Source organism: Eumetopias jubatus, unplaced genomic scaffold, assembly GCF_037043125.1.
Source record: "Eumetopias jubatus isolate StellerSeaLion01/CBP00866 unplaced genomic scaffold, mEumJub1_p1.0 scaffold_10, whole genome shotgun sequence".
NCBI classification, from domain to species: Eukaryota; Metazoa; Chordata; class Mammalia; order Carnivora; family Otariidae; genus Eumetopias; species Eumetopias jubatus.
This window is the reverse complement of record NW_028274816.1, coordinates 53,387,911-53,409,512: the sequence shown is the minus strand read 5'-3', so window position 1 is coordinate 53,409,512 and position 21,602 is coordinate 53,387,911. Positions and strand designations below refer to the sequence as shown.

At 48.2% G+C, this 21,602-nt stretch overlaps 2 protein-coding genes across 3 annotated transcripts; one reads left to right on the top strand and one right to left on the bottom strand.

Annotated features, from left to right (window-relative positions):
• Positions 1-5,311: 5,311 nt before the first annotated feature.
• LYPD4 (LY6/PLAUR domain containing 4) lies at positions 5,312-6,958 on the bottom strand. Of its 2 annotated transcripts, XM_028087841.2 has the most exons (4): positions 6,892-6,958; positions 6,552-6,695; positions 5,755-6,081; positions 5,312-5,514 (listed from the first exon to the last, which is right to left on the bottom strand). In XM_028087841.2, exons 1-4 carry the CDS (start codon positions 6,956-6,958, stop codon positions 5,312-5,314), a joined length of 741 nt encoding a protein of 246 aa, XP_027943642.2. The 2 variants fall into 2 exon arrangements, with proteins under 2 accessions (XP_027943642.2, XP_027943643.2); XM_028087842.2 differs by lacking the exon at positions 6,552-6,695 and having other exon boundaries at positions 5,755-6,074; positions 6,852-6,958.
• A 3,966-nt stretch (positions 6,959-10,924) lies between these two features.
• DMRTC2 (DMRT like family C2) lies at positions 10,925-16,076 on the top strand. Its single transcript, XM_028087971.2, has 9 exons — positions 10,925-11,109; positions 12,380-12,607; positions 12,694-12,851; positions 13,137-13,213; positions 13,488-13,671; positions 13,827-13,953; positions 14,685-14,745; positions 14,900-15,074; positions 15,964-16,076. The coding sequence occupies exons 2-9, from the start codon at positions 12,384-12,386 to the stop codon at positions 16,074-16,076; spliced, it is 1,119 nt and encodes a 372-aa protein (XP_027943772.1). The 5' UTR covers positions 10,925-11,109; positions 12,380-12,383.
• Positions 16,077-21,602: the final 5,526 nt, after the last annotated feature.

Genomic DNA, 21,602 nt, shown 5'->3' with positions numbered 1-21,602 from the left:
CTGTTGGCAGTCACCGGCCTCCCATGGGTGTAGCCCCGTCCTCCACCCAAAGCCAGCAGAGCAACGTGAAGTCTGTGTCCTGTTTCCATCCATCACATCTTCTCCTCTGGCTCTGATTCCCGTGCCTCCCTCTGTCACTTATAAGAAAGAATGCTTGTGAGTATTTTGACTCACCGGGATATACCACTATAATCTTGCATCACGTGATCCTTAACTTAATCTGTAGTGTTTATCACCTTCCTTCACTACAAACTGCTGGTGGGCAGCCTGGACTTGGTCATCTGACTGTGGAGTCACTTCCTGCAGTGATGTCCACAGCACCTTCCCTTCCCTGAGGGATGGAGAAGAGGACAGTGCACGCTCCCTGCAGCCCTCTCCACCTCTTCCTTGTTCGTAATGATCCTTGTTAAGAATGGAAAGTGTGTGGACAGAACTAGATCAAGGCTCCCAAGCCCTGGAAATAGCTGGGAGTCGTCAGCACCATGGACAGTGTCCCAGCCAAGCACCTCCCAGGAGTTGAGCAGGGAGGAGGCAATGGGGGACTGCTGGAGAGACTTCCCATTTCTGTTCTACAAAGGATGCAATGAAGCAGAATGCTACTACAGGGACAACCCGATTCTGCTCTAATCTGTGAATCCTAAACCCTTTGCACATGTCCGGATGTTACTTGTTGGCACATCCATTACAGCTCCCTGCTTGGATGATTGCTGCCCCCAGAGGGTGGCCTCAGGAAGGTTGGGAGTCCACTCCAGGCTCTTGGGGAACCTCCTGGCCCTTGAGAGTCAGGCCTCTCTCTTGTCTACAATAAGCAAAGAATGTTTCATGAGTAACTTCGGACCCTTGGTGCCTGACCTTGGAAACACACCCATCATCCAGCCTGGAGCACCCCTGAGCACAGCATCCTGTTTCCCAAGCCCCAGCTGAGCCCCCCAGGCAGCAGGGCTGAGCAGAGCCCTGGGCTATTCTCCCAGCTGCTCCCTGCTGAGCCCTGTGCCTGGTGTCAGAGTCCTTTGCCATCTACCTGCCCTTCCCAGCAAAGCAAACATTCCACCCAAGGGACAAATGGGGCCTAAGATCTCCCAGGGAAGAATCCAACATCTGAATGTTCCTGCATCTGCGTGGGACTCCTCAGAGGAAGAGAAAAGACTAAGGCCATCAACGTCACCCCCATTTTCCTATTTCCCATCCACATCCCACCCACAGAACCAACTCCGATGCTATAGACCCAGCCCTGCCCTTCCATGGGACTCAGGTCCATTCTGTCCACTCATAATGGCCAACATAAGGGTCACCTGGGTGCTTTATCTTTACTATTTCTTTCTTTCTGCTTTTAGTTGGGTTCACCTTGCTCTTATTTTCCTAGTTCTTGTGGTAGGATCTCTGATTATTGATTTGAGATATTTCCTTTCTTAAAAGCATTTCATGCTACGAATTCCACTCTCAGCACAGCATAAGTTGCATCCCACAAATGGTGGAGATGTTTTTAGTGTATTTAATATAATTCTGTGTATTTTTAAATATCCTTTGAGACTTCCTTTTGACCCATAGGTTAACAAATATGTAGCTTGCTTTCCAATTGTTTCAAAGATTTTTCTGCTGCCTTTCTATTGCTGATTTCTAGTTTACTATTTTCAAAGAACACTCTGATTTCAATTATTTTAAGTTTGGTTAGGGGCTCCTGGCTGGGCCGGTTGGTGGAGCATGTGACTCTCGATCTCGGGGTCGTGAGTTTGAGCCCCAAGTTGAGGGTAGAGTCTACTTCAAAACAAAGTAAATTTGGTTAGCTTTTAGATATGACACCACACATAAACCACAGAGAAGGATGAATTGGACTCTTCTCCTTGGCCATTCTTTAATAGTAGGTCAGCTGGCAACAAAGTCTCATACTTTTCCTTCATCAGGAAATTTCCTTAGTTCCCCTTTCTTCCTGAGGATCATTTCCCAGATACAGGATTTGTAGTCGACTTGAAAAACCTGCCACTTCCTTCTGGCCTCCATGCTGTCAGATACAAAATCTACTGTCACTTAAATCAGTGTTCCTTAATATGCAATGGGTTGTTTCTCTGGCTGTTCTTTTTTTTTTTTTTTTTAAGATTTTATTTATTTATTTGACAGAGAGAAACATAGCGAGAGAGGGAACACAAGCAGGCCTCCCCGCGGAGCAGGGAGCCCGATGGGAGGCTGGATCCCAGGACCCTGGGATCACAACCAGAGCCGAAGGCAGACGCTTAATGACTGAGCCACCCAGGCGCCCTGTCTGGCTGTTCTTAAAGATTTTTTTTCCTCTAGTCTTTAGTTTCCAGAAGTTTGCGATGTGTCTTAGTGTGACTGCTTATCGTGCTCGGGGTTCACTCAGCTTCTTGGACCATTATTTCTTCAGGTACTTTTTTCAGTCCATACTTTTTTCCTATTTCTGGTATCCAGTGGCGTCAATGATAGATTCTTCCTTTTTTAAAAGGTTTATTAATTTGAGAGAGAGAGAGAGAGAGAGAACTCATGAGCAGTGGGAGGGACAGAGGGAGACGGAGGGAGAGAACCCTCAAGCAGACTCCCCACTGGGCACCAAGAGACCACAAGTCAAGGAGTATTAGCAGACTCCAGAAACTGGAGAAGGCAAGAAAATTGATCCACCCCTAAAACTTCCAGAAAAGAATGTGGTCCCACCAATATCTTTATTTTAGCCCGGTAAAACTCATGTTGGACTTCTGACCTCCAGAACTGTAAGGTAATAAATGTCTGTTGCATTTAAGCCACCATCTTTGTAGTAATTTGTTACAGCAGTAATAGGAATCTAATATAGACTGCATATTAGATTATACTGTTGTATGAATATCAAATTGGGGGAGCTTGGCCATCGTTCTGTGGATATATAGGAGAAAATCCTGGTTCTGATGAAATACGGGCTGAAGTAGTTAGGGTGAAGTAGTATGATACCTATAACTTTCAACTGATTAATCAAAAAATCATATATAGGGCACCTGGATGGCTCAGTCAGTTAAGCATCTGCCAGGTCATGATCACAGGGTCCTGGGATCAAGTCCCACATCAGGCTCCTTGCTCAGCAGGGAGCTTCTCCCTCTGGCTCTGCCCCTTCCCCCTACATCATGAGCTCTCTCTCTCTCAAATAAATAAAATCTTTTTTTAAAAAATCATATATATACATACATATGTATATGTACATATAATGAAAAAGATTTGTGTGTATGCACATGCATATATTTACACAGAGAATACAAATGTGGCGTTGGTAAATAAGCATGACAGGTATATGGGAGTTCCCTCTCATAGTCTTGCAAGTTTTCTCTAAGTTTGATTTTTTTTTAATTGGAGGGGTGGGGCCTTATGTTTTAGAAGTACACACACAAGTGTTTGCAAAGAATATTATATGATTTCTTTTTTTTAAGATTATTTATTTATTTATTTGACAGAGAGAGACACAGCGAGAGAGGGAACACAAGCAGGGGGAGTGGGAGAGGGAGAAGCAGGCTCCCCGCTGAGCAGGGAGCCCGATGTGGGGCTCAATCCCAGGACCCTGGATCATGACCTGAGCCGAAGGCAGACGCTTAACGACTGAGCCACCCAGGCCCCCCAAGAATATTATATGATTTCTAATAATTAATCCAGTGATCCAGTGGGTGGAGGAGTAGAAGGGTGATGGATACAACCAGGTTCGCCGTGAGTTGATACTTTGAGCTGGAGATGGGTACATGGGGGTTCACGATACCGTTCTCACTGGTATAACGCACTAGAGTCCATTTGTATATGTATACAAGCTCTCTTTGTATATCTTTGAAATTTTCCATATGAAAAGATTTTAAGGAAAGAGAAAAAAATTTCCAGTTCATAAGTTTTATCAGAGTTCCACAGAACTTTCAACTCAGATCATCTCAAAATCAGAAATTCATCCATAGAATGGACAGGGAATATCCCCCTAACTTATTCCAAGGCTAGTATAACCTTTAAATTGAAATAGGAACAACAAAAGTACAAAAAGCGGAAAATACCAGACCAATCATACTCACCAACAGAGAAGCAAAAATGCTAAACAGGATATTCTCAAACTAAATCCAACAGTATATAGAATAAGACAGTACACCATGACTAAGTTAGGTTTGTCCCAGGAAAGCAAAGGTCATTGAACATTAGACATTTATAAATGGGGGGCACCTGGGTGGCTCAGTTGGTTAAGTGGTGGGCTCTTGATTTCAGTTGGGGTCATGAGCTCAGGGTCCTGGAATTGAGCCCTGCATTGGGCTCCCCTCTCGGCAGGGACTCCGCTTGTCTCTCTCCCTTTGCCCCCCCCCATCCTGCTCTCGCTTGCTCTAACAAATAAAATCTTTAAAAATTTTTTTTAAAATATGGGATGGCTGGGTGGCTCAGATGGTTGAGCGTCTGCCTTCAGCTCGGGTCATGACCCCAGGGTCTGGGATCGGGTCCTCCATTGGGCTCCTTGCTCAGTCAGTGGGGAGCTTGCTTCTCCCTCTGCCTGTGCTTTCCCAGCTTGTGTTCTCTCTCTCTCTCTCTCTCTGACAAATAAATAGAATCTTTAAAAAAATAATTAAAAAAATAAAAACCACCCTGATGATACCCAGCTCTAATTCATAAGGCCTTTCATTTTATTTTTTGTTTTAAAGATTTTATTTATTTGGCAGAGAGAGAGGGAGCACAAGTAGGGGGAGCAGCAGAGGGAGAGGGAGAAGCAGGCTCCCCGCGGAGCAGGGAGCCTGATGCAGAGCTCGATCCCAGGACCCTGGGATCATGATTTGAGCCGAAGGCAGACGTGTAACAACTGAGCCAACCCAGGCGCCCCAGGCCTTTCATTTTAATGGGGAGGAAATTGAGACCCAGAAAAGGGAAGAGATTTGGCCAGGATCTCTTGAGTCAGTGGCTGACTGGGCTAGAGCTCAGGTCGTCACAAGAAGGGGGAGGAGAAAAGAAATATTTGAGGGGGGGTGCCTGGCTGACTCAGTTGGAAGAGCGTGCGACTCTTGTTCTCAGGGTCATGAGTTTGTGCCCCATATTGGGTGTAGAGGTTACTAAAAAAAATAAACTTTAAAATAATTTTTGGGGTCCTCCTGGTTGCTGGGCATGACTGTCACTTTGCCAATGACCCTCCTCCCCACCACCCCCTGCTCACTTCACCATGCACATACCCACCGCCTGCTTCTCCCCTCCACTTCCCCGGGTATGTTTGGCTCCCCTCACACCTTCCATGCCTCCACAGTCCTCATGGACCACAGGACAAAGCAGAAAGGCAACTCTGTGACTTTACTGGGTTACGGAAAGGGGTTTGTCCAGTCCAGCTAGACTCTCAGTCCCTGAAGGCCAGCAGAAGACCTGAGAGGATGCTCCAAGCAGGACTCCGACTGGAGGGCTCTGCACCAGCTCTCTGGGCCTTCCCTAAGATGTTGAGGACCTCAGTCACTCTGATGTTCCCAATATGGTGATAATCTGCTAAAAGTTTCTGATGTCCACGAGCACAGCCCAAGAGGAGGAAGGTGGTATTGAGAAGGCCTGTAAGGCAGACAGAGAGGAGTCAGGGACACCTCCAAGACCAGGCGCCTTGCCCCTGCTTCCAGACACCCTCACAACCCAGAACACCTGCTTTCCCACCAAAAACTTGAGTACCAGCCCCCTTAGTCCTTCCTCCTTGGAATTCAGGTGCCTGGCCCTGGGCAGCCCCAGTCCCCTCTCGGATCCCACCAGCCTCTCACAGAGATGGAAAGGCACTAAAGCAAGTTTCTCTTCTCTCACCTGCCTGAAATTTTAAGGTGGAACTGTAACACTGAGAGGCGTCGTAGGGGCAAGAATCAGTGGTGACAAAATTTGGGAGGCAATCCTTAGAGTGCTCGCCCACACAGGTCGGGCAACTATGGGAAGAAAATGCTGTAGACTTAGGAGCTCTGGCCTTGAGTTTCACAAAAGGATCCAAGTTGGTAAGGTTATTGCAGAGGTATGTTCGACAGACGCGGCTATAGGAAGCGATGGACAATCCAGGTGGCGAAACGAGGTAGGAGACTTGCTGGGGGTAAGATGAGGCTGGGCTGCAGCCCTTAAAACCCACAACTCCCCTTCTGGTCCCTGAGGAGAAGATTAGAGAGCTCTGATCAGTGCTGTTGGCCACACACAGAGTCTACCCTCCCACCCTACACCCTGCTCTTCCAGCTCGCTCTGCCCCATCACGAACTTTGCTGTGGGGTCCACTCACTGCAGCTGCACAGGGCTCAGATCCCCGGGTCTCTGTCTGTCTCTCCTCACCAACCCCTCCCCCCAGGAACACCCTGCTCCTCTCTCCCCTGTGTCCCTTTCTTTACTTTTCTCCCAGATTGTCCCCCATCCACTTGCAATCACCTCCGTTCTGCCCTCCTATCCAGCCCACACCACACCCAGCCAGGTCCTGCCCTCTCCTGCCAGTGTCTTGACATTATTCCCAAAGATGTAATGGAGTAAATGTTTGGAGCTTGAGTCCATAGTCCCTGGGTGCTGGGAATGGAGTTGGGGGTCAGAAGAGCCAGCAAAAAAAGAAACGTATCAAAGTCACTTTCCTTCACCTGTCTCGATGAACACCAGCGTCTCCTCACAGCCCTCACTCAGCTTACATACCATGCTCCTCATCAGAAGCCATTTCCAGTCATGGAGAGAAACAGCTCTGAAGAGTGAAGATGTTGCTTCGTAGCATAAAAGAGCCATGGCCCCTAAAGAGAGAATGCCCTTCCAGTCATGGGCCCCCTCACATTGCCTTCTCAGCCCCCCAGTTGCCAGCCAAGAGCTCAGCCTCTCCAGATCCTGTCCCCTGAGGAACCCAGATATCCAGCCCTCCTTCCCCTAGTTATGTGAATCCAGCCTCCCACCCTCTGGGGGTCCCAAAGCATCCAGCCCCACAGGACATACAAGGCACAGTGGAGATGGCCCCTAGGAGGCAGAGCAGCTGCACAGGGCTGAAGTGCTGGGGTCCCATGGTCCTGGGTCGGGGTCCTGGATGCTAGAGGTCAGTCTGGAACCAAGTTCAATCCAGGTATCAGGCTCAGTTCTCGTCAGTTTCTGAATTCTCTGTTCACCCGCCTCTGGGTCACTGTTTCTAGGGCAGAAAGTTGCTTGTCAAGTTCTTGTGACATAGGCTCCTTGAGACCTTCAGGGACACAAGTCTTCCCATCTCCATAGTGTCCCCTCCAACCTGCCCTGAACCCACCACATTAGCTTCTCAAGTCATGACTCTCACTCTCCTGCTTATGTCCTCCCATGGGACATGGTGCTGAGCAGAGCTGACTTAGTCAAAGGATCACTGGTACACAAGCTGTTCTCCAGCCAGAGACAATGAGATCAGAACAACAAGGGGGTGTATATGGAAGTTAACTGAAATATTACTAAATAACTCTTGGTTCAGAAAAGGATCTTTAAATGTATATAGAAGTGAATAATAATGAACATAGTACATCTCTCTCTCTCTCTCTCTCACTCTCTCTCTCTCTCTCTCTCTCACACACACACACACACACACACACACACAAACAAGTACATGCAAAATCTGGTGAAAACTAATTAAAGTCTATAATCCAGTTAAGAGTTTTATGCCAATGTCAAGTTTATGCTTATATACTACAGTTATAGAAGATATCCCTGAGGGGAAGTGGAAGGAAGTATTTATGGCTTTACAAATTTTGCAACTTCTTGTGAGTCAACAATCTCAATACCAAGTTTTTTTTAACTACACATCAAATTTTGTGACACAACTAAAGCAGTGTTTACAAGTAAATTTATACTTTCAATACATTTGTCAGGAAATAGGAACGTTAAAAAAAAACATGGTCCTGGATTAACTCAAGAAGTTGTACAAGGTGCAACAAAGCACCTGCCCCCAATAAAGGATAAAATTAAGATAATGACAGAAATCAAAGAATTAGAATAACAAAAATTATTACAGAAAACTTAACATTGATTCTTTGACAATATCAATGAGATGATTATCCAGCAAATCTAATCAAGAGAAAAACAAGATGCAAATAAAATACCACATTAAAAATCAGAAGTAACAGACAGTGGCTGTTTTAAACAATATATATAAGTATCATTAAGAACTCTACATTTATAAATTTGAAAACCCAAATGAAGTGGGGGAGCCTGGCTGGCTCAGTTGGTACATCATGCTACTCTTGATCTTGGGATTGTGAGTTCAAGCCCCATGTTGGGTACAGAGATGATGTAAAAAAAAAAAAATCTTTAGAAAACCCAGATGAAGTAGATACATTTCTAAAATAATGTGAAATGCCAAGATTTGCATAAGAAGAGTATATGCAATGCAGAGACAAGAAAAAAAAAAAAAAGAGTAACCCCAGTAGGAAAATGGGCCAACCATATGAAGAGGCAGTTCTCAGAAGAGCAAACCAGAAAAGCTAGAAAATATATGAAGAGACACTCAAGCTTAGCAATAATCAGAGAAAGGCAGTCTATCAAACTGTCCATCTCTCAGACTAGCAAAGGACCAGAAAGCTGGAAAAAGATATGTGTTGGCAGCAATGTGGGATACAGATACAGGAACCCTTGTGTACTGTTGCTCATGGGGTTGTTGGGAGAGGGACAGGACCCTCTTCTGGACCCTGAGGAGCAGCTGAGAGTTCTGATCAATGTTTCAGGCCCAAAGCAGCATTGCAGGGAGGAATCTGGCAATACTAGGTCAAATTGGGTTTACAAATTCCCATTTCTAGTTTATCCTAGGTACACATAATAGAGATTTCCACCTTCATCTACAAAGCAACATATACCAGGATGCAGCATTACTATGGAGATGGTGAGTCGAAGGCAATGTGGGCATTCTTCCCTGAGACTTAGTGAACACACAACATGCAGAGGATGCACCATGGAATATCATGCAGCAATTAAAAGAAACTGATTAGACATACACATAACATGTACATGTATGGATCAAAAAAGCACAGTGCTGATTATTTTAAATAAATAACACAATATCACTTGCATAACTTAAAACCACATACACAGGGGTGCCTGGGCGGCTCAGTCAGTTAGGCATCTGGCTCTTGATTTCAGCTCAAGTTCTGATCTCAGGGTCATGAGTGCGAGCCCCACCTCGAGCTCTGTGTTTAGCGTGGAATCTGCTTAAGACTCTTTCTTCCTCTCCCTCTGCCCTTCCCCCATGTTCTCTCTCTAAATAAATAGATAAGTAAAATCTTTTCAAAAAATAATAAAATAAAACCACATGTTCAGGGGTGTCTGGCTGGCTCAGTAGGAAGAGCATGCAACTCTTGATCTCAGGGTCATGAGTTTGAGCCCCACGCTGGGTGTAGAGATTACTCGAATGAATGAATGAATGAATAAACCTTTTTAAAAACACATGCACATAAGACACTGCACATCTTGTAAGAACACAAGAAACAGAAGATACGCATTAGCCACCTGAAGTGAGCACCTACAGGAGGATTAGGGAAGGAAGATCACTGGAAATACTAACTAAAACAATGTAGGTGGTACAAAAGTTCATAGGTGTTGGACTCAAAGATGGAGCAAAGTTAGAATCCTTACACCTCCACTTACTAGCTGTGCAATCTTGTGTAAGTTGTTGAGCTCATTTATAAAATGGATTAATAATACATCTCATAAGGCCACTGTTGAAAATTAGTTAAGCTTATTAATATAAAGTGCAGGCAAGTGCTAAACTCTCCCTAAATGTTGGCTCTCCAGTCTCTGTCTCTCCACCATCTAAAGGATCAAGGTCAACCTCTTTACTAGACAGTCAAGCCTCCCACACTCACATCCCCCACCACTAGATTGGCCCCAAACAACCTGTCCAACTTTGTCTAGTACTGCTCCCCTGCACAGCAGTCCAACTAGAGGTCACCTCTGCCACCCTTTTCTGTCCAGAATGCCTGGCACACAGGCTCTGTAACGCAGGAGTCTATAGCAAACAAAGGGGCTGAGACCCACGGAAAAGATGGGACACAGGACGGGGGAATGAAGGCTGACAAAGGAACACACAAAAGGACTGGGCCACTCAGAGAAGATGGCACACACCAGCCTGGAATGCAAAATGACAGGATCCAAAAGTCTGAAGCACAAGTGGAGACACAAACAGAAAAGGGTGGAATGAAATCTTTGGGGGGGGGGACGAAGAGGTGGTCAGAGGGTATGCTACCCCTACAAAAGAGAAACCATGCAGAGGAGGAGCAAACTGGAACGTTGCAGGGAGTCAGAGGACCAGCAGCGAGAGCACAATAGGGGAAGCAGGAAAATGACGCCTAGGGCGCAGGGACGTGGCTCTTTGGGGGGCGGGGGAAGGAGACAGGGGCGCGAGGCACAGAGAAAAGGGGACAACAGGAAAGGGTGGGAGGGAAACCGCGAAACACGGAGAAGGCAGGTGAGGAGGACAGAGTGGAGCCCAGATGACACTGATGAATTGAGGTGAAATCGGGGAGGGATAGGCACGCAGAGGGTGGAAAGGGCCAAAGGGATAGAAATACCACGGCGGCGTCTTGGAAAGGAAGTGAAGAAGGGGGTGGGGGGGTTGGAAACAGAGCCAGGTTATTCGGAAATTAGGAACGTGGAGGAATGCGGTCCGAAAATCAGCAGGATGGACAGGCGGACAAGACTCCCAAGAGAACGGGAAAACCAAAGTTAGGAAAATCAGCACCTAAACAGACGGGAAGAGAGACACGGAAAGGGGCGCAACCCGAGGAGGTGGGATAAGGGAAAGAAGCAGGAGGGGAAACGCATAAAAGGAGAAGGGTAGATCCGGAGTTCAGGCACAGGGAGAGAAGTGAAAGAAACACGAGCGTCCACGCAGCGAAGAACCGCCCGAGCGAGGTCGAAGCCAGGAATGCCAGAGGCAAACCCGCGCAGTGCTGGCTAGAGAGCGAGACTGCGCGTGCGCACACAGGTCCAGGTCAACGGCTGGGGGTCCGACCCGGCAGCCGTTTCTGGGGGGCAGGGCCAGTCTCATCCTGGGACCAGTACTCGACGCCCCATTGGCCATCTCTCCCAAAAGGGGAATTACAATCTGGGCAGGCAAGCCACAGGGGGAGGGGCAAGTGGGGGGCGAGACTCAACTCGACGCGCTATTGGCTGGCCTGACAGTCTGGCGCGAGGCAAAGCGGGCTGGAGGTAAGGGGAGGGCCGTCAGTGCAGGATCTTGAAGCGCATTGGTCGCTTGCGTCGGCGGCGGGAGTCGACGCTTGAAGCTCATTGGCCCTTGGGAGAAGGGGCGGGAAAACCGGCGCGAGCGCCGCCGTTCCTCACGCCACTTCCTCACCGCGTCCTTTCGCGTCCTCCTGACTGAGTCTGACTTTGCTCGCTCGAGGCTGTGGTAACCGCGGGCCGAGGACGCGAACACGACCCCGCCCCTCCCTGTCCCTTCTCCCCCTCTCTGTGGCGCTGGACCCCCTCCCCCGCCTCCCCCTCGCGCTCCTCGCGCCCCTCTCCTCCCCTCCCCCACGCCGCGGGCCCCTGGGCGCGCTCCCCGTGCCCCACCCCCTCCCTGGGACCCTGGAGCGAGGCAAGGCCTCAGGCCCGGCTACCAAAAGAGGGGGCACGCGAGTAACAGCCGCGCGAGCCGTGGTGCGCTGCGGGGAGGTGGGCTGGGCGATGCATGAGATCGGTTGCTGGGAATGGGCAAAGGCCCCCCCGAAGGGCCCGGCGCAGCGACCCCAGAATTTGCGTCAGAGTTTGCAGGGCATATGGGTGCAGGAGGGGAATCCGTGCCGTGAGGAGGGGGGCCTGCGGCCGAGATCGGGGCCTGGCATCTGGAAGAAGGGGCTCAGGAAACGTTTGTCGAGTGAATGAAAATAATTCTTGAAAGTGGGGCAAGGAATCCGTGAGAATAAAGTAATGGCGCGGGCGGGGAGAGGCGGCAAGAGAGTGTTCTGATTTCAAAGGGGAGCAAAGGGTACGTTGACGTGCAGGAGGTACGGGACGCTCTGAATCGGACGGGGAGCGTAAACGTAGTTGTAGGAATTGGATAAATGCAGGAGGGAAGGACGGTCGTTGCTGAAGGCGATGGCAGGAAAAACTATCAGAACAGGGTGTTGCAGGAAAAGGGGTGTAGAATCCCTTGGGGGGCCAGTGAATGCACGGGTAGGAGCATGGGACTTGTGCAGGAGAAAGCACAGGCCAGCAGCTGAGAACAATGGTTGAAAGAACACGTAAGAAGGGAAGGAGGAGAGGGGCGCCGGGGAAGAAGGCGAGCCTTCTGGGAAGGAGGATGCCCAAGAAAGGCATTGGGGTGAAGGAGGGAGAAAGCTGGGGAGGGGGGGTGAAAGCTGAGTCCACAGATGGGGTGCCGTGGAAACCCCCTCAGGTGTGGCTTCCCAGGGACAGGAGGGCTGGTCAGGCGAGGGCCCTTGTGGCCACCCTGACCTTCCACTCCTGCCTCCAGATCCATGGAAGGCAACGAAACGCCCACTGTCCGCCCCTGTGCCTCTGATTCTGCCACAGGGGGTGAGATCAGAGCCCCTCCAGGCACTGAGCTTGTCCCCAGGAGAGCTGTCAGTCGCTCTCCAACCTGTGCCCGCTGCCGAAACCACGGCGTCACTGCCCACCTCAAGGGCCACAAGCGCCTGTGCCTCTTTCAGGCTTGCGAGTGTCACAAATGTGTCCTCATCTTGTGAGTATGAATGAGATCCAGGGAAGGGAGGAGGATGGGCCTCACTGAAAGCGAGGCTGACCTTTGACCCGCAACCCCTATTTTAGGGAGCGCCGGAGGGTCATGGCTGCCCAGGTGGCCTTGCGTAGGCAACAGGAGGCACAGCTAAAGAGGCATCTGGCTCAGGGACTGCTGAGGAGAGGGGCGGCTCCTCCCAAAGCTCCTAGCCATGCCAAGAAGGGAGCCACTCAACCAGGGGTCCCCCGTGAGTATCTGGCCAGGGATGGGGCCGGGTTTGGGGTGGAGAAAGCATAAGTAGGAAAGAGTCCCAGACCCACCATTGGAATTGGTGTGTGACCTGGGGCAAAGTGTTTCTACTCTCTGGGCAGCCTCAGTCTCTCCAACTTTAAAATGCAGTCAGGTGTTGGGAGGATGTAGTGAGATCCATGGATAGAAAAAGGCCACAGGGAGATAAGAACTCAGTTTGCAGTTGGAGTGGAATGGGGGTCGGGAGAAAGGGCTCATCAGAGCTCTCCCTGGTCCCTCACAGCTGGAAAGGAGAACATAGCACCCCAGCCTCAGACACCCCATGGGGCAGTCCCACTGGCACTGACACCCCCTGGGAAGGTAAGGAGAACCTGGGCCCTGGGGGAGTGAATGCTATACTAGCCCCTGCCCAGACCCCTTCCTCTGTGCCCTCAACACTTGGGTTCTAGATCGAGTCCTGATATGCAGTATCATCCTGGGCAAATCACTTCTCTTCTATGGGTAAAAAATGAGAGGGTGGGACTTTACAGCCCTCCCAAGTCTAAAGTTTTGAGGTCCTGCCCCCATCCTAGAACGCACTCGTTCTTTCCCCAGCCTCGTTCCTGACTCCAACTTGTGCTCTCTGCCCTTGCAGGATAACTCCCGGGGGCCTCTGCTGCTCAGCCGTCCCCCAGAAGCCTTGCCTTTGTCCTGGACTCCAGTGCCTCCAGGCGCTTGGGCTCCTGGACACTGGCTGCCTCCAGGCTTTTCCGTGCCACCTCCTGTGGTATGCCACTTGCTATGTCAAGAACCTACAGTCCCTCTGCATCCCTCTCCTGGTAAGATGAATTCAACACTTTCATTAAACAGATATTTGAATGCCATTGAACCGCTGTATCAGAAAGAGAAGAGGAAGAGAATACTGGGTAAGAAGGAAGATGGAAGCCATGACCTTTAACCCCTGTACACTCCTGCATTCTCTTACCCTCATTAGGCTTTGACCCTGGCACTTCCCTCCGGCTGCCCACTCACGGGCCCCTCCCAACCTGCCCAGGATCTCGTCCGATACTGATGGCTCCTCTTTCTGGAGAATCCCAAGGGCCCTCTGCCCTGCCCCGCGCGTGAGTAGGGAGGGAAGGATATGGGTCTATAATGTGCCTGATCCTGTCCTGGACGCCACAGTAGATGATATAGAACACAAGGTCTCAGACTAAGGCGGGAAGAGAAGTTCTCCTAGCTCTGCCATTGCCTGACTGGGAACCTTTGTACAAGTATCTTTACCTCTCTGAACCTGGTTTTCGTTCAGTAAGTTGGAGATACAATTACCTTCTTTTTGCTTTGTCATGAGAATTAGTGATAACGTACGGAATACATCCTAGCAGAGGCCCTGGTCTTGGACAAATAGTGGCTATTAAATCCTCTTAAACAGATAAAATGGAATCAAATTGCCTGCTGGAAGGGTGGGGTGGGGTGTGATGAGGAGAGCCTCAGAGGCCTACGACAGAGGCCAGAGGCCTTTTGAGAAAGCTGCTCCTCAAGTTCCATGGGGATTGGGGAACTAGGGGAGGGAAACTAGACTTTAGTAGGGCAGGAACAGCCATCCCAGTCCCTCTTGCTGTTTGATATGTTTTTTAAAAATTGACACCAGTGACTCCCCATAATTGTCACAGTAGCTCTGGGGGAAAGAAGCTGGCAGGGATTTTCATTTTATAGCAAACAAAGCAGGCCAAGACAGGGGAAGGGACTTGCCCAAGTCCGCAAAGCCTAATGGCCCAGCAGGCACCCAGACTCCCATGCATGCATATCTCTCCATGTGTTTAAGCCCCTTGGCATCTTCTCTTCTTGCTTCTAGATGCTCAACTCTGATACTCCAGCCCTGTGGCACCCCAGACCCTCTTCTGCTACAGCCACAGGTCCTGGGAAAGAAGTGGGATCCAGGACCCTGGGAGGAAATTGAGCCTGGGGAAGGGAAGATAGGGGATAGTGAAGTAACCAGGGGCTGAGAGAGTACTTGGAGGGTGGGCAGAGTGGGGATTCCCAGTCTGTTTCTTTCCTTTTCTTTTGCAGGCCCCCGGAGCTTCTCGCCTGGCCTGGACCTCTGCCCCCTCAGAGCGGCAGCTGCAGCGGGAGGCAGCTGAGGCTCTTGTGGATCTGAAAGGTTCTTCCCAGGCTCCCCGCCTGACCTCTTCTGTGCCCCCCAACCCTGCCTGGATCTCCCTGCTCCACCCCTGTGGCCCACCAGGTAACCTGTTCCCTGAAAGAAGATGGGATAGGGATGGTTGGGAAATGGAGGTACCAGAGTAAGTAGGGACTAACTAAGGAGATCAGGGGGTCAGCAGGTTGATCATCCCAGGCCCCAGGCTTCTCAACCTAGTTCCTGGAATTGCAATTGAGAGTTGTTTGGTGAATTAGTTTTATTAATTTTGTGCTCAAAAGCAAATGCCCGGTGCCCTTATGTCAAGGCAAAGGAGGCCCTGAGAGAGGCAGGGACTTGCCCAATGGCATATGGCAAGACTGCCAGAGCCTGATCTCCTGACTCCAGCCTAAGGCTCCCTCTCTAGACACAAGCTGCCTGCTGCAGATCTGATAACTGCCTTCAAGGAGCTTCCATTCTACTTGGGAAAGCAGAACGTCTTCACAAAGCTCAGTGACAAACCAGGAAAGAACTAGAGGAATCTTGAGAAATGAGACCTATGGGGACAGGGAGGGAAGGCCGAGGAGTCTCCTGTCCAAGATGGCGGTTTGGGCATGGTGTGTGGGTGAGGAAGCCTGCCTGGAAGGACTGCTGCAACAGAAGGAGATGAGGCTGGAGAGACTTCCGATCATGGAGGTCTGGCACGCCAGGCTTAGGAGTCCAGACCAGCAATTGTGCATGAAAGGGAGCCAGGGCATGTTTCTGACCTAGGCAGGGACATATTCAGAGACCCTAAGCTTTAGAAGTCAGGTGTGGTGGCTGTGATGGAGGGATTGAAAGAGACGAGACTGAGGGTGGGAAAATCAGTGTGGGGGAAGTGTTTGCTATAATCCGGGTGAATAAGGCTGAGGCCTGGATTGGATGGGGTAAAAAGAGGGGGTTGCTGGGAGAGGAAATGGACATGACCTAGTCCTACCCCTTTCCTTCCTGCTTATAGCTCCCACTGGAGGAAGAGGATTCCAGCCTGTTGGCCCCTCTCTCCGACCCAGCCCAGCCCCCTCTGTGGCTCTGCATATTGGGCGTCTGGGCTCTATCTCCCTCCTAAGCTAGAAGCCCAGAGGTGGAGGCCTTGCTGGGGCAAGAAGCAACAGCCTGTGGGCACTGCATATTTGGTATTTTACTTCTGGATTTATGCATGGAATTTAATGTAGTACAAGCTTCTGGCTTTTCTTTTTTTTTCTTCTTCTTTTTTTTAAGCTTCCAGGTGCTTCGTTAGCTTTTGGTTCCTTTTGTAGTGTGGGCATTTCCTTGAATGAAAGTGGTATTGTCTTACTCACTTGGGTCCTGGCACCTTTTTACAATCCCCAGCAAAGTGACAATGGTGTAGTTTAAGCTAACCAGTATCTAAATAGGTTTTTGCATGAGTTCACGGTCCAGAATATTTATTTGACATATGATCCTGTACATAGCTGTGCACTCATGTCTGTCTCCATGCATGCAAAAATAGGAGAGTATTTTCATTTTGTGTCTACCTTTGGGTGAGTAACTGGGAAATAAACCTCTGTTGTTTTAAGCCACTGAGATTTGGGGATTGTTTGTTGCTGCAGCCTAACCTAGTCTACCCTGACACAAAGGACTTGTTCAATTCACTTTCTGGTAACTACCACAAATAAATACAAACTTGGATTTCTTAGAGCCAGTTAAGAAAGGTTGGTAGAGGAAGATAGTGGGAGATCCACTGATTCAATAGTGAAGTGCCTGCGTGCCAGGCCTAGACCATTTCCAGCTGTCAGAGGGCTACAGATCAAAACGCATACAGGGCCAAGCACATCATATAAATGAGTAAAGAAAGCTGGATGAGCCCTAGAAAACTGAGAATGCATGCCCTGCCTAAGGGGACAGCCTCCTGTGCATTAGTGCGCTGTCACCAGGCAGGAAAGTAGCTATTGCCACAACTTCTGATTCTTTAAGAGAAGCTAGAAAACTGAATTTCTATGTAGAACATCTTAATTTTCAAATAATGGCTCAGTTTTCTTCTTTAAATCCTATGTGAGCCAAACAAAGCATTATCTTCAGGCCAGCGTTGGCCAATGGAATGCCAATTTAATGCTAACCTAATGTAACATTTTTCAAATGGGGAAACTGAGGCCAATGAGAATAGGAAGAATCAAGTTATCAGAGGTTTTTATCAAGGGTATATCAAGGGTTTTTCCTGAACTAGGGAGATTCATGTGTCTAAGTTTTGAAGGACCTCCAGAAGGTAAGAGACCATTATTATCATTTATTGAGTACCCCGCTGTATGTGATTCACATATATCCTCACGGCAACTCTGTAAACCATGCATGCTTACTCCTGTTTTACAAATAAATAACAAGTTTAAAGAGATAAAGTGACTTGCCCAACTATTTTAGGGAAAATTTCTAGGCAAATATAGGGGAAAGTTTCCCTCTTCTTGTCAAGTCCCGAATCAATTACTAGGTAATTTTTACAAAACAGAGTGAAAGATTTTGGGCTCCAGGAGACAGGCATGAGCCCAAGGGTTTTTCACAAAGTCTTTTATTTTTCTACTCCAGGTATCCTTAAGTGATAATCAGATCTTACCTGCATTTGTTTCATAGTCCCCTGCTGTCAAGTCCTCCTTGAACCGTTCCACACATATGAAGGGCAGAGGGAGAGGGAGAGGGAGAAGCAGGCTTGATCCCATGACCCCGGGATCATGACTGGAGCCAAAGGCAGACGTTTAACCCACTGCGCCACCCAGGCACCTCCTCACACCCCTCTTTTTATTCAGGATGATTGCTGGTGATGGCATTCAGTCACAGCTTGTTCCCTGGTGTCTGGGGCCTTGAGAAGGTAGGCTTCTTCTACTTCCTAACATTACAGAGTAAAACCTCTGTAACAATTTTCAGGAATCAGCACAAAATAATTAAAGGAGGAAAGTCCTCTTCACACTTTCCTTCCCTTCCCTTGTTATAACTTAGGTACGTGATTGCCCCTTAATAGATTTGCCGTGCCATGCTCTCCCAAGTGACAGACGACCAAGTCCACATGGTCACGGAGGAGGTTTGCAACATGAAACATGGCTGAGACCCTGCTACTCAGGGCTGAGCAAAGGTCCCAGGACACCAAGGTCACAGAGCTGGGAAGAGTAAAAGAGAAAGTATAATTTGGGGTTAAAGGATGACATGAGAAGGTGGGGAAAGAGATGAGGACTGAGCCAAGGAGCTAGGGGCAGGTTCCAGACCCTTCTCGTTTCTCTGCAGCCCACCTCTCCTTCCAGCCAGACCTGCAGGGCTTTTCCACTGGCTAGGCCTACTTTGTTTATCATTTCCTTAGGGCTTTCCCACTGGTGCCTGGAGGAGAGGGTGGAGGCTCTGCTGAGGTGAGCTTTGGGCAAAAGGGCAGATGTAAGAATTGCTCAGGCCCCTATGTCACTGCCTCTTTGGGTGCCGCAGCCTTCATCTGTGGTTGTAGGGAGCCAGTGGGCTCCTGGCCTCTGACCAGCCCTTGGAGATGACAGTCAGTGGACTGTCAGCACTGTTTCATGTGCCACCCCCTTTCCCATTTCCCATTTCCCATGGCAGGGCAAGGAAAGGTGCTGCCCAGGTCCAATAGGTAATGAGTAAATCATACCCCTTCTCAGGTTCTTTTGTGTACTATCCTGACCTTCTGCAGAAATAACCCATGAGGTTCCAGATTTGAAGTACAATCCCTCTCTCCAAACAGGATTTCCCCAAACCACCAGTCACCCACTTATAACCTCAGAAGCTCATTTCACATTCTCCCCTTTGGGAATCTGTGCTCCCTTCACTCCAGTCAACCTGGTCCACTCCTAACCACACTCCATGTCCAGTGTAGAACCAGCATCATACCACCCATCCCCAGCCCCATCCAGTTTCTACTCAGACCCTCATTACATGATTCATGTAGGCCTCATTCTGCACCCCTCATCCCATTGTGTACCTGGCTCTGCTGTTCTCATAGACACAGTCCTATAACCCATACCCTGCATAGGCCCTCGTGAGATCCTGAGCTCTTCCCAAATGCAAGATTCCCTCTCTGGGGGAATCTGACTTGATGTCTCCCAGAAGCTCCTCAGGCAGAGTTCCCTACATTTCTACATTCACAGGCCTGATCACCCTGAGCAGCTCCTGGCTCTGTGCATCTATGTCTCCCCCTCCAAGAATAAGTAGTCTCAGAGCACAGGGCCTGTGTTCACTTCCTCTCTGGGAACTCAAGAAATAACATGTTCTGTCTGATTCCTTTGCATTAATTTTTTTCCTACAAAGTTAACACACTCTAATGCTTCTTCTCCCCTCATCACAGTACGAACAATTGAGAACTTCCTGTCCTCAAACCATTTTTTAAAACAGAGTTTATAGGGGCGCCTGGGTGGCTCAGTTGGTTAAGCGACTGCCTTCGGCTCAGGTCATGATCCTGGAGTCCCGGGATCGAGTCCCACATCGGGCTTCCTGCTCGGCAGGGAGTCTGCTTCTCCCTCTGACCCTCTTCCCTTCGTGCTTTCTATCTCTCATTCTCTCTCTCTCTCAAATAAATAAATAAAATCTTTAAAAAAAATAAAAGAGTTTATATTTTAGAGAAGTTTTTCACAGCAAAATTGAGCAGAATATAAGTATTTCCATGGTCTCCCTGCCCCCACATAAGCACAGCCTCCCCCACTATCAACGTCCCCCTCCAGAGTTGTACATTTGTTAAAGATTATCAGTCTACATTCATGTGTCATTACCACCCAAAGTCCATAGTTTATATTAGGGTTCATTCTTATTTGTACATTTTATGTACAAATGTACAAAATTGTATATTTTATGGGTTTGGATAAACATATAATGACATGTATCCACCATTATAGTACCAGACTACTTTTGAGGTTTTTTTAAAGATTTTATTTATTTGAGGTTGTGCCTGGGTGGCTCGGTCGTTAAGCGTCTGCTTTCGGCTCGGGTCACGATCCCAGGGTCCTGAGATCGAGCCCCACATCAGGCTCCCTGCTCGGTGGGAAGCCTGCTTCTCCCTCTCCCATTCCCCCTGCTTGTGTTCCTGCTCTTGCTGTGTCTCTCTCTGTCAAATAAATAAATAAAATATTTTAATTAAAAAAAAGATTTTATTTATTTGACAGAGAGGGAGAGCACAAGCAGGGGGAGTGGCAGACAGAGAGAGAAGCAGACTCCCCTCTGAGCCGGGAGTCCAGTGCAGGACTCGATCCCAGGACCCTGAGATCATGACTTGAGCCGAAAGCAGATGCTTAACTGACTGAGTCACCCAGGCGCCCATATCACACAGAATAGTTTCACTGTCCTATGATTTCTCTGTGCTCCACCTATTATTCATCCTTATCCCCACCAACCTCTGGCAACTAATGACCTTTTTACTGTTTCCATAATTTTGCTTTTTTTCCCAGAATGTCATATAGTTGGAATCCTACAGTATGCCTTTTCAGATTGCTTTCTTTCACTTAGTAATATGCATCTAAGTTTGCTCTTTGTCATTTCATGTCCTGATAGTTCCTTTCTTTTTAGCACTAGTATTCTATTATCTAGATGTACCACAACTTCTAATCATTTTTAAATTTTGTCTATAGAATTTTGAAAGCAGTTGGAGAGTCATCATTTGTGGATTCAAATCCCAGTTCAGGCTTTACCCTTACTCAAGCTTGGTCAAGCAACTTGACTCTCTAAAATTCAGTTGCCTGAAGGTGGTTTGTAACCACCTTACAGAGTTAAGATTATGAACCTATAAATTTAACACCAAGGACATAGTACTGAGAAACCATGGTATCTAAAATCATAGACTGTCAGAAAGTTTGCTCTTTGAAATCATAGTAATAGTGAGAGGGGGACATCTCACTCTTGCCTGGAATGCCAATGTCACTTTAACATAGAGAAGCAGGCATGATTTCCAACAGAGGTGCAGAGTTTCAAAGGAGGATTTCTGGAGATTGCACATTTATCTTAACCCTATAATTTCTGAAGAAACAGGACCCTGTGTCTGCTTCTCAGCCCAGGCATGATGTTGACTCCATTACATAGGATCTGCTTTGCCTTGAGTCCATCAAAGCTCTGCTTAATATAAGTTTTACCTAACCTTCATTCTTCCTCAAAACCTGTATTAACCCCGTGTCTTCCTTTGTTTGGTGAGGCACACTACACAGTTCCTCTGGAGAGCTCTTTTTTAAAGAAAGAAATATTTAGTAAATTGACTCAAGTGAATTAAACTTAAATGATCCAGCACTGATATTAGAAAAGTATATCAAGGGACACCTGGGTGACTCAGTGGGTTAAGTGTCTGCTCAGGTCATGATCCCAGGGTCCTGGGATTGAGTCCTGCATGGGGCTCCTTGCTCGGGTGGGACCCTGCTTCTCCCTCTGCCTGCCGCTCCCCCTGCTTGTGCTCTCTCTGACAAATAAATAAATCTTTTTAAAAACGTACATCAAAAATGTATAAAAAGTGAATATACATTACCCAAGTATATGGACATTTATAGTTACACATGCATACAACTTACATATTCAAACACACAGATGTTGATTCTGGGGGAAAATCTGAGATACTAAAACTATTTTCAAGTGTGAAATACGTTTCAACATTCCGCATGAATCTAAATACATGATGTTATC